The sequence below is a fragment of the Dipodomys ordii genome, unplaced genomic scaffold (genome assembly GCF_000151885.1).
Source record: "Dipodomys ordii isolate 6190 unplaced genomic scaffold, Dord_2.0 Scaffold18, whole genome shotgun sequence".
Classification (NCBI taxonomy): Eukaryota; Metazoa; Chordata; class Mammalia; order Rodentia; family Heteromyidae; genus Dipodomys; species Dipodomys ordii.
The window spans coordinates 716,868-729,023 of NW_012267234.1; the positions used below are offsets into that span (position 1 = coordinate 716,868).

Here is a 12,156-nt window from a genome sequence, read left to right on the forward strand (position 1 = left end):
TAGAGCGCTTGCCTTGCATGCATGAGGCCCTGGGTTCGATTCCTCAGCACCACATAAGCAAAAAGAAAAAAGCCGCAAGTGGCGCTGTGGCTCAATGGTAGAGCGCTAGCCTTGAGCTACAGAGCTGAGGGACAGCACCCAGGCCCAGAGTTCAGGCCCCATGACCGGACCCAAAAAACAAAACAAAACAAAAAAACAATAAACATCAGGAAAGGAATAAGGGAGAGCGTAGAGGGGTGAGGTTGATGGGGTTACAGAATGTCACAATGAAACCCACCTTGTACAACAAATGTACAGTGACTGTACAACAAATGTCAGGTGCTGGTAGCTCATGCTTCTAATCCTAGCTACTCAAGAGACTGAGATCTAAGGATCATGGCTTCAAAGCCAGCCCAGGCAGAAAAGTCTGTGAGACTTTTATCTACAATTAACCAGTAAAAAGCCAGAAGTGGAGGTGTGGCTCAAGTGGTAGAGCACCAGCCTTGAGCAAATAAAGCTCAGGGACAGTGCCCAGGCCAAGTTCAAGCCCTAATAGGAGCACAAAAAAACAAACCAATGTCATTTTTTATGTAGAATGTAGTTAAATAGATTGAAGGTCAGTAATAAAAACAAGTATTTAAGATGCAGAGTATAGTAATAAAAGACAAAAATATGCCGGAAGTATTGATTTAATGTTAGCTATTACTGTGACAAAAATAAAAACATGGTGGCTAGGAATAGCTCAGTGGTAGCACACTCAGGGGCAAACCTATCATGTCCAAGGCCCTAGGTTTGACCTCTAGCATTACAATACTAAAACCAAAATATGATCTTTGTGAGGAAGTTTTCCTATGCAGGTACTACAATTTGAACCGGATTCCAGGGGAAAGTAGCTTTTGCTAAGTACGGATGATATGTATGAAGGATAGCATATACACCAGCCAATTCTCAATTTTATGGGTCTCTTTCAGGTAAATAACTTATTTGATCCAACAAAATATGCTCTCCCTCCTTGTACCCTTTCCACACAGGACCTAGAAGGTTCTACATGTCATTGGAGGTCAGTCACTAACTGGCTTTGAAGGGGCTGGGCCTGGATCTAAGGGTGGCTGGGAAGTCTTTACCACTGCTTCCGCAAATCTGGGGATGTCAGGATGGTGGAGGCGATCCGGGCCCCGTTGAGTGGAGGGTTGGAATACATGGGACGGATCAGGATCTTCAACTGGGACTCCACTCTTTTGGCTTCCTCGGCATCTTTGCAGATTACAGTGAAGGCTCCCACACGCTCGCCTGAACACAGGAAATGATCACGTCAAGAGAGTATTCCAGTCTCCTTCCCTCCCACACACACTGGAGGTTGAACTTGCACTTGCTCAGCTGGTACTCTACCATTTGAACCACATACCCAGACTTGTGTCTCTCCCCCCCACCCCCCTGCCCTGCTTCTGATTTTGAGATGGAGTCTCTCAGACTTTTCTAGCTGGCTCTCTTAGAACCATGATTCTCCAGATTTCAGCCTCTTGAGTAGTTAGGATTATAGGTGGGAGCCATCAGCATCAGTTTTAAGGTTTTTTTGCTTTTTTTTGGTCAGTCATGAGGCTTGAATTCAGGGCCTGGGCACTGTCCCTGAGCTCTTTCGCTCAAGGCTCGTGCTCTACTACTTTGAGCCACAGCACCATTTCTGGTTTTCTGGTAGTTAATTGGAGCTAAGAGTCTCACGAATTTTCTTGCCTGAGCTGGCATCATTTGAACCATGATCCTCAGATCTCAGCCTCCTGTGCCCAGCATTTTATTGGATCTATCTTCTTGGCACCTGGATCAGTTTTTGTTTGGGGATCACCAGCTTTCTTTGCTAAAGGAATTCATGGATATTTGGAAAAGATATGGCTAAGAAAATCAGTCAAATCCATTCTTAGCTCTTTGGGTAAGGACTCACTCTGCCTCTCATTCTGTCTAAGCATCAGAGCATGTATCACGCTGGGTCCTTGCTTACCATATAAGCCCATGTTCTTGGCATACGATTGGCAGAGACAAATGTTAATGCCCTGTTCGATGAAGTGGCGCACAGCCCAGGCATCTTTGTTACCATCACCGCTGGCAAAACCTTGGTAGGCCATGTCAAAGAATGCAAAGAGATTCTTTTTCTGGGAAGGAATGAGAAGATCAGAGCTTTAGTCAGGCTGTCTGCGATGCTTGGGCTCACTGGGACCAATGCCACAGTTACACAGCTTCTCCCTAGAGGGAAGCTGGAGTGATATCTGAATTTTCCTAGTGTTAACACCGCAACATTTTTTAGGTTTTCACTTTAACGGATATGGTTTGCAACAGACACCAAGGTGTCTTAATCTCAGTGTGTGTGCAGTGCCCCTTAGTCAAGCAGGAGGCTTCTGAGGTCCACAGTAGTTTGCTTGGGTCAGTCAGCACAGAACCACTTTCTCTTGACAGCGGTCTCTGTGTTACGTTTCTTAACTCGTTCTGCTTGCAGCTAAGAATTGACAGAAGGTAGGGAAGATAGTGACACAGCAGGAGTGATGTTTTCCTCCCTAAGAATTCTGACCAGTGTCCTGAAAGTGGCAAGAACAGGAAGGATGTGAAAACCCATGTGAGAGGAAGAATACGTAACTCTGACTGTGCATATGCAGACGCCCAAAGCAGACAGTGCGGCTGGAGTGCAGGCCAGCCAATGAGAAGTTGTACCAGAACTTGGTATATTCAGGCTGAGCAAAAACATTATTTCAAACTGCTCATGCATCATGTATCACAAGGAGCCCTCTCCTGGCAGTTCATTCATGGTGCAGGCCTGCAATTAATTCATTTTCAGTCAAGCTAAGCGTCCCAGGCTAGTTAATAACCACCAGTCACCCATTTGCCCACCCTCCATACCTTTACCACCGATGCGATTTCCTTCCACTGCTCTGGACGAGGGTCTACACCCGTAGGGTTGTGGGCACAGGCATGCAGGAGGAGAACACTTTGCTCTGGTATTTTCTAAAGAGAAAAACAATCAAGAAAAGAGTTGGCATTGCATTGTGTATTTTCTTTGCTGGTCCTGGGGCTTGAACTCAGGACAGGGTTGGACTCATGACATGGGCACTGTCCCTGAGCTTCTTTTGTTCAAGGCTAGTGCTCTACCTCTTGAGCCACGGAACCACTTCTGGCTTTTTATTTTTTGGGTCTGGGTGTGGGGCCTGAACTCTGGGCCTGGGCGCTGTCCCTCTGCTCTTCAGCTCCAGGCTAGCACTCTATCACTTGAGCTACAGCCCCACTTCCGGCTTTTTTTCTTCTGCTTATATGGTGCTGAGGAATTGAACCCAGGGCCTCAAGCATGTAAGGCAAGTGCTCTACCACTGAGCCACCTTTCCAGACCATTTCTGGCTTTTTATGAAGTTAGTTGGAGATAAGAGTCTCAAGAACTTTCTTGTCCAGCCTGGCTTTGAACCGTGATCCTCAGATCTTGGCCTCCTGAGTAGCTAAGATTATAGGTATGAGCCACCAGGGCCTGGGCACTGTCCCTGAGCTTCTTTTACTCAAGGCTAGCATTCTACCACTTGAGCCACAGTGCCACTTTTGGCTTTTACTGTGTATGTGGTACTGAGGAAACGAACCCAGAGCTTCATGCATGCTAGACAACTACCACTAGGCCACATTCTCAGCCCTATGTTGTGGAGGGAGTCATCTGAAACTACAGGGCACTTCTGAGAAATGACCAGTAGAACCTGAGGCCAGAGCATTAGCCCACCCCCAGTACTGTAAGGCAGACACAGGAGACATGGAATGTCCACATGGAAGTTTATTCTGTTGTTTCTCCCCTCCCATTCTGGAAGCCATACTTACTGAAATGTCTTCTATGGCGCCTGTGAAGTCAAACCCACAAGTCTTGGGGTCATAGTATCGATAGCTCTGGAGCTGCATGCCAGCATCCCTGAAGATGGGTGTGTGATTCCCCCAGGTTGGTTTGGGCAGGTAGACGTCTCGGCTGAACTTAAAAAATCTTTGCTAAAACACAAGAGGAAAGGGAATGAAACAATCATGAAAGATAGGCAAAAACTGGTGGTACACTTTACTGAGATAACATTTTCCCCACTGAAACCTAGCCACGAGAATCAGAATTCAGGCTCCGACAATCACCTTGGCTAGGTAGCAAGGACCTGTCTGGGCCTCACCTATATTTGTAAAATGAAGTAAATTCAACCAATTAAGACACAAACTCCCTAGTAACAGTAAATGCTCAACCATTTGAACCTATTAGCATTAGTATTATTATATTCATTCCAACTTCTCCAAAGTACTTGCTTTCTTGAATTCAGGGGTTGCTCAGCTTTGTTTTTTTTCCCCTTCACAGCTGGCACACTATCATTTAAGCCATGCCTCCAGTTCCAGCTTTTTGCTAGTTAATTGGAGATAAGAGTCTCATTTGGTCTACCCGGGCTGGCTTTGAACTGTGATCCTCAGATCTCAGCCTCTTGAGTAGCTAGGATTCCAGGTGTGAGCCACCAGCATCCACCTTCTTCAAAGTCCTTTCTTTCTTTTATCAGAGAACAGGACTTGCCAATTCTTTGTAAAGAGAAAACCTGCATCTGGTAAGCAGTCAGACAGAGGACTTGGCACCTTTAGCTTACAGTTTATTCCCAAAGGAATCTCCAAACTTACCAGAAAACTGGCTCCGATCCTTAAGGCTCCAGTTCCAGAAATGGTCTGCACAGTGACAAACTGCAGGAGAGACACTGGGTTAACTATGTCTGTGCTGCCCAGGGTGTGCTCTGGACTTTGGAAACTAATTCCCTATAGCCTGTTTGTACCATCATGCTACATGAAAAACGTAGCCAACAAATCCCTCCCCAATATACAAAAACTGATTTATACACGCAAAACAAAAGGCTACTGTACTAAAATATTACTTTAGAATATTACAAAACATGATGACTCCGTCCTCCCCTCCCCCCTGCTCCTGAGTCCTGGGGCTTGAACTCAGGTTCTGGGCTGGGCCCTGTCCCTGAGCTTCTTTTGCTCAAGGCTAGCACTCTACTGCTTGAGCCACAGCACTACTTCTGGCCTTTTCTGTTTATGTGGTAGTGAGAAATCGAACCCAGGGTTTCATGCATGCTAGGCAAGCACTCTACCACTAAGCCACATTCCCAGCCCCATGATGACCTTCTGGAAAAAAGAACTTTGCAAAAGAAGTGAACATATACATCAAGATAACACTGAACACTGATGATGTAGAGGACTGAACATGGGGTTTCACATATGCTAGACATGAGCTCAACCACTGAGCTCTACCCCCAGCTCATGCTTTTTTTTGTCAGTTGTGGGGCTTGAACTCTGGGCCTGGGCACTGTCCCTCAGCTCTTTAGCTCAAGACTGGCGCTCTACCACTTGAGCCACAGCACCACTTCTGGCTTTCTGAGTGGTTTATTGGAGGTAAGAGTCTCACAGACTTTCCCTGTTGGGCTGGTCTGGCTTTGAACCCCAATCCTCAGATACCAGCCTCCTGAGTAGCTAGGATTACAGGCATGAGCCACCAGCACCCAGCCAGCTCATGCCTTTTTAAAGGTTGTCTAGGAGTTCCTATTCTGTGAGGAGATAAAACTGTTTCTTCTAACTGGTGAGCTTTTTTGGTTTGATCTAAAGCCCAGACCTGCAGGACACAAGCATGTGTGGCTTACCCGACCACTTTTCAACACCTCACTGTTCTCTCCCAGGGCCAACTCTGCAGAGGCCTTACAGAATTCAGCCAGTCCCCCAATAGGCAGGTATTCCTTGTCAAGATTTTTTGCAGCAATCTGAGCCTCTGCCTGCACAGGAAAAAAAATGTGATTATTTAGTTTGTCTTACATGGAACCACTATGATTGCTCATTAATGTTTTTTTTTTAATTTTAATTTTTTTAACTGTATTTTTTTGTCTTTTCTTTTTTTGGTACTGGGGATCGAACCCAGGACGTTGCACTTGCTAGGCAAGCGCTTTGCCACTGAGCTACATCCCAGCCCTTTTTATTAAATTTTAAAATTACTTTGACTTCTTTGGGGGTTGGCACAGTTGATCTCTGAACTTGGCCTTACACTTACTAAGCAGGGGTCTACCACTTGAACCATGCCCTTCCCCCTTTATTTATTTTTTTGTCAGTTGTGGGGCTTGAACTCTGGGCCTGGGCGCTGTCCTCAGCTCTTCAGCTCAAGGCGAGTACTCTACCACTTGAGCTACAGCACCACTTCTGGTTTTCTGGTGGTTTATTGGAGATAGGAGTGTCACAGTCTCTCCTGCCCGGGCTGGCTTTGAACTGAGATCCTCAGATCTCAGCCTCCTGAGTAGCTAGGATTACAGGCGTGAGCCACCAGTGCCCGGCCCCTGAACTCTGGGCCTGGGTGCTGTTCCTCAGCTCTTCAGCTCAAGGCTAGTGCTCTATCACTTGAGTCACAGAGCCACTTCCAGCATTTTCTGAGTAGTTTATTGGAGATAAGAGTCTCACTGACTTTCCTGCCTAGGCTGGCTTTGAACCATGATCCTCAGAACTCAACCTTCTGAGTAGCTAGGAGTACAGGTGTGAGCCACCAGTGCCCCACTCACCAAATAATTTTGTATTTATTCTCCAGTGCTGGGGCTCAAATACAGAGCTTTTATAGGCTAGATAAGCATTCTACTACTGAGCTACACTCCTGCACTGAATAATTTTTTAATGTATATATATATATATATATATATATATATATATGTTTGTTTTTGTTGGTCATGGGGCTTGAACTCTGGGCCTGGGCACTATCCCTCAGCTCTTCAGCTCAAAGTGAGCGCTCTACCACTTGAGCCACAGTTCCACTTCTGGCTTTTTCTGCTTATGTGGTGCTGAAGAATTTAACCCAGGGCTTCATGTGTGCAAGGCAAGGCAAGGCAAGCACTCTACCACTGAGCCACTTCCCTGTCCTTTTTTTTTTTTTTGTCAGTCGTGGGGCCTGAACTCTGGGCCTGGGCTCTGTCCCTCAGTTCTTTAGCTGTAGACTAGCGCTCTACCACTTGAGCCTCAGCCCCACTCCTGGCTTTTTCTGCTTATGTTGTGCTGAGGAATCGAACCTAGGGCTTCATGCATGCAAGGCAAGCACTCTACCACTGAGCCACCTTCCCAGCCCCCCAACCCTTTTTGTAAAGATACTGTACAGAGGGGTTACAGTTACATGAGTAAGGCAATGAGTACATTTCCTATGGAGCACTGTTACCCCCCTTTGCTGAATAATTTTTACAACTTGCTCTAAGGGGATTAGTTATATTTAATGGTATAACTTCTGATAACAGTGTGACAAGAATAGGAGTTTTATGGAGAAATGGGAAGTAGCAACAACAGCCTTTATCCACAGAGGGCTATTCTTCTCCCAGGAGCCATGTTAACATTTCAATCCTCTTGTGCACCCTTAGAATTAGACAAGACATATGCTTATTTTCTAATTGTTGAAAATACCCTGGGGTCTCAACCTTTTACTTTTACAGTCAAGAAACCTATAACCCAGAAAGCTATAGTGATTCATGAAGTGAAGTGCCAAACCCAGGCTCCTGGACCTGGTCTATCACCCCTTCAACCTCTCAGAAGCTTCCTTCTGCTTCCCCATCCTGACTCAGAGGCGAAGGATGGCAGGCTCACCTTCCGGACACTGGGGAGCACATAAGGTTTCCCATTATCGTCCCGGTATGCACCGACGCCCAGGTTCATCTTTTTGCTGTTGGTGTCTCTCTTGAAGGCTTCGGTGACTCCCAGGATGGGATCTGGGGGTCCCATTTCCACCTGGGCCCACCAGGAACTGAAATGACAAACACTTTACCTCAGTCACACGAACTACAAGATCTATTTCAACCAATGTTTGTGTTGTACACAGGACATAGCAATAGGTACCAACAATCTAAGAGCACAAAAGGTTCAGATTACCTTGCAGAAGACTAGAGAGCAATAATTTCAGTACAGTACTATGGCATGCAGAGGGGGAGATCTCAATCATTCTGGGGAGAACACAGTATAGGCTTAGTTATTATTTATTTATTTATGGTACTAGAGCTGCAGCTCAGAGCCTCTAAGATTTTTTTTTTTTTACTCAAGATCAGTGCTCTACTACTTGAGCCAGGCCTCCACTTCAAACATATTGCTGGTTAATTGAAGATAAAAGTCTTTCAGGGGGCTGGGAAGGTGGCTTAGTGGTAGAGGGCTTGCCTCACTGCATGAAGCCCTGGGTTTGATACTTCAGTACCACATACACAGAAAATGCTGGCTCTGTGGCTCAAGTGGTAGAGTGCTAGCCTTGAGCAAAAGAAACTCAGGGACAGCGCCCAGGCTCTGAGTTCAAGCCCCAGGACTGGCAAAAACAAAAAACAAATCAAAGTAAAGAGTACGTTGTCTTGGCCCAGACCCCACACAGCAGCAGCCACCCAAACGTTCTGACCTTTCCATTCCTTTATCTACTAGAAATTGCGAAGAGCTACTATTTATTCTTGACTTTGTCTCGTTTGTTTGCACAAACAGCTAAGAAGGCACCGGTGTCATGCATATGACAATCTTCACAGTCTTTGTGCTCACATTGGGAGAAGCCTTTACTATGGAGCCTGCGTGGGGACCTAGGGATCTTTGGGAGCCTGAGGCAGAACTGAAGCTGAAACTGCCTCTGTTGGCAGAACATGCCCCCCCCCCACTCCCTGCCCTGGCACTGTGGGCACAAGCATTTTCTGATCTCAGGGGGCTGATATAGGCAAGTAGATAGAGCTTCTGGCTAGCTAAAGGTCCTCAAAGAATATCCATGTGGGGTGCAATGGTAGGTATTTACTAATTAGAAATGAGGAATTAGAAATGAGGAATTTGAAGTAATATACTCATTGCCTTACTCATTTAACTGTTACCCCTCTATACAGCATCTTAACAATAAAATAAAATTAAAAAAAAAGAAATGAGGAATTTGACAATAGCAATGACGGAAACACACTGTGTGTTAATGTAAATGACATCTGTGTACTGCTAGGAAAGTTTTGAGTCTACAGAGTTCCCGAAACACCAATCCCACAGAACATGAGGACTGACGGGAAAGTGAATCCAGTCATTGGTTGCAGTTTATTAATCTGACAGCTAGTGTGTAGATCTCACCCAATGATCATTTGTAGATTTCTTTCTTTTTTTTTTTGCCATTCTTGGGGCTTGAGCACGGTCAGGGTCTGAGCACTGTCTCTGAGCTTCTTTTGCTCAGGCTTGAATTCTACCACAGCAACATTTCTGGCATTTTCTGTTTATGTGGTACTGAGGAATTGAACCCAGGGCTTCATGCATGGTAGGCAAGCACTCTACCACTAAGTCACCTTCCCAGCCCCTCACTTGTAGATTTCTTAAAGAAGGTATAGAGCTTGTTTGGGTGGGTTTTCTGTCTTGCATTTCTGGATCATGGCACATAGATGTGGTATGGCAGTCACTGTAGACCTTTCACAGACAGCTTTGTTGGAGGCGGGGGAGAAGACAGTGGCTAAAGCCCGCTCCATGGGTTGCTTCAAATGCTGAAGATCAGGTCTGTCTCTGGCCTCTACTTTATTAGTATCAGGAAGGCCTTTCCTCTCCCTACCACTTTTGAAGCTTGTGGGAGAACAAAGCAGTGGTCCTGATTACATCTGCAAAGAAGCTTATGTGTTAATGTTTTTGTTTTGTCTGGTCATGGGGCATGAACTCTGAGACTGGTGTTGTCCCTGAGCTCTTCATCTCAAGGCAAGCGCTCTACCACTGGAGCCACAGTGCCACTTCTGGTTTTCTGGTGGTTAATTAGAGATAAGAGTCTCACAAACTTTCCTTCCCAGGCTGGCTTTGAACTGAGACCCTCAGATTTCAGCCTCGTGAGTAGTTAGGATACAGGCGTGAGCCACCGGCATCTGGCTGTGTTAATGTTCTAACAAAGTTTGCCCAATACTGATGGGAAAGCTTTCCTGGATGAGTGATTAATGGTTGAACCTACAACATGAAAGGTCATTTCTTATCTTTTTTGCAAACTTGTTGTTGTTTTTCCTATGCTTTATATTGACTCTAGTATGGTCTTGATTATATAAACAAGAACAAAAAAAGATTTTCACATATTAAGGAGCTAAGATTCCTTAAGTTATTCTTTTTCTTTATTCTTGTCTGTGGTGGGGTTTGAACTCAAGGCCTGGGTACTGCCCCTAAGCTTTTCTGCTACTGTTCTACCACTTTGAGCTATAGCTCTACTTCTGGGTTTCTGGTGGTTAGCTGGAGATAAGGGTCTTGTGGGCTGAACTGTGATCCTCAGATCTCAGCCTCCTGAGTAGCTAGGATTACAGGTGTGAGCTTTCTTAGGTTATTCTTTGGGTTAAACAGATTGTCAATGGTTGTTCTCAGGTATTCATAATCCTATCTTAATCAAGTGAACAAATGTTACCTAATAAGTTTTAAAAAATTGGCCTTCACAAAACTGGATCTAAAATACAAAAACCAAAATGTCCAGATTTCACTAGAAACTACCTTTGAAACTTCTAGAGAGTCCCTGGAAAGTACCAGCTATTTTCCCAATAAACTCCTTTCTGGCTTGGGTGCTGGTGGCTCAAACCTGTCATCAGGAGGCTGAGATCTAAGGGTTGTGTTTTGAAGCCAGACTGGCCAGACAAATCTGGCACTGGTGATGAACTCAAAACTAACTTGGCCTCAACAGCTGTTAAATGGTATGTGTGGTTAATTCTATGATGTAAGAGCAGATTCTTCTGTTTTTTACATTTCCCATTCACTTTTTTTTTTGAGGGGGGGAAGGGACTAGTTCTGGGTCTTGAACTCAGGGCTTGGACGCTGTCACTGAACTTTTTTGCTGAAGATTAGTGCTCTACCACTTGAGCCACAATTCCATTTATGGCTCTTTGCTGGTTAACTGGAGATAAAGAGTCTCATGGACTTTCCTGCCCAGACTTACTTTGAACCATGATCCTCAGATCTTAGCTTCCTAAATGGCTAGGGCTACAGGTGTGAGCCATTGGTGCAAGGCTGTATTCACTTGCTTTAACAGTCTCTTTTTAACAGCTTACTGACTGCATGGACTCCAACAGCAGCTCAGGTACCAACCAGCTGTGTAAGCAGAGGCAGGCCAAGCGACCGGACTGTCTTACCTTTCCTCATGCATAAAACAGGCACAACAGTACTTACTCCAGAGTTGGTATAAGGATGCACAGTGAACGCTTGATGTTTTTCACTGCCACTAAATGACCCCTACTATGCTTGTATTTGCAGCCACCTGCCATCAGTATGCAGCCTGGTGAGGCTGGTAAATAGACAATACAGGCAGTACATGATCATAGACATTATGACCAAATGCAAGTCATTCTGGCTTTCAACCATCCCTACTCACCTTTAACCATACTCTCACCCCGTCCTTAGCTCTAGAGCTAGGACTCAAAGTCCTCTCCTCTTTTAAATTGTTGTTCTAGGTTGCAAAGAAGAAAGATACAACTTCTGAATGGGGCCTGCAGTGAGCTTTGGTTGCCACCCACAATTCATCCCCAGGAAACTGCAAGCACCTGCCTATCTGCATCACTGTCATTAAGTGCTGTGTGAGGGGAAGACTTTGAATGTCAAGGACATTCAACCTTCAGCAAAGCCACTTTCTCTTTTAAGAAAATAGGCCACTTCTCAGGCTCTTAAATAATGACACAGCTGCCCTAACCACCAGGATAGAAGGCACCGTTCTTGTAGTATAAAAAATAATTACATGTCAAGTTATTAATTCTCCACATCCTTCACTGATTACTCCACCCCTTAAAATGGCAACGACTATATGCTGATGTTGTAACATAACTTTGCAGTAGATGCAAACAAGTGTGTGCTAGGGGTAAAACCCATGTCCACAACCTGTGTCCTAAATTCCTATTGATGCTCTTTGGACAGAAGCACAAAGCCTCCATCAAACATTGAGCAATATTGACCAGCCAAGCAAGGAGATTGTTGGGTACAAAGTATTCCAATAAACATCCAGTTTCAAGGCTTTGCATTTTCAGGAGGGGTTTGGGGAAGAAGGCTTAAGTCTACCTAATGTGCTACAATTTTTTTTTTAAATTTTTTTTTGGGGTCCGGTCGTGGAGCCTGAACTCTGGGCCTGGGTGCTGTCCCTCAGCTCTTCAGCTCAAGGCTAGCACTCTACCACTTGAGCCACAGCGCCACTTCCGGCTTTTTTCTTTT

The 12,156-nt window shown here is 45.2% G+C and overlaps 1 protein-coding gene across 1 annotated transcript in view; it reads right to left on the minus strand.

The window, feature by feature from the left end:
- Nucleotides 1–12,156, minus strand: part of Got2 (glutamic-oxaloacetic transaminase 2, mitochondrial) — a 20,933-nt gene that overhangs the window by 4,463 nt on the left and 4,314 nt on the right. The window contains exons 2-8 of the mRNA XM_013012887.1: nt 7,606–7,762; nt 5,646–5,774; nt 4,630–4,689; nt 3,814–3,975; nt 2,863–2,967; nt 1,973–2,123; nt 1,104–1,269 (exon numbers count right to left, since the gene is read on the minus strand). Coding sequence (XP_012868341.1) covers nt 1,104–1,269; nt 1,973–2,123; nt 2,863–2,967; nt 3,814–3,975; nt 4,630–4,689; nt 5,646–5,774; nt 7,606–7,762 — 930 coding nt within the window. The remainder of the gene's footprint in view (nt 1–1,103; nt 1,270–1,972; nt 2,124–2,862; nt 2,968–3,813; nt 3,976–4,629; nt 4,690–5,645; nt 5,775–7,605; nt 7,763–12,156) is intronic.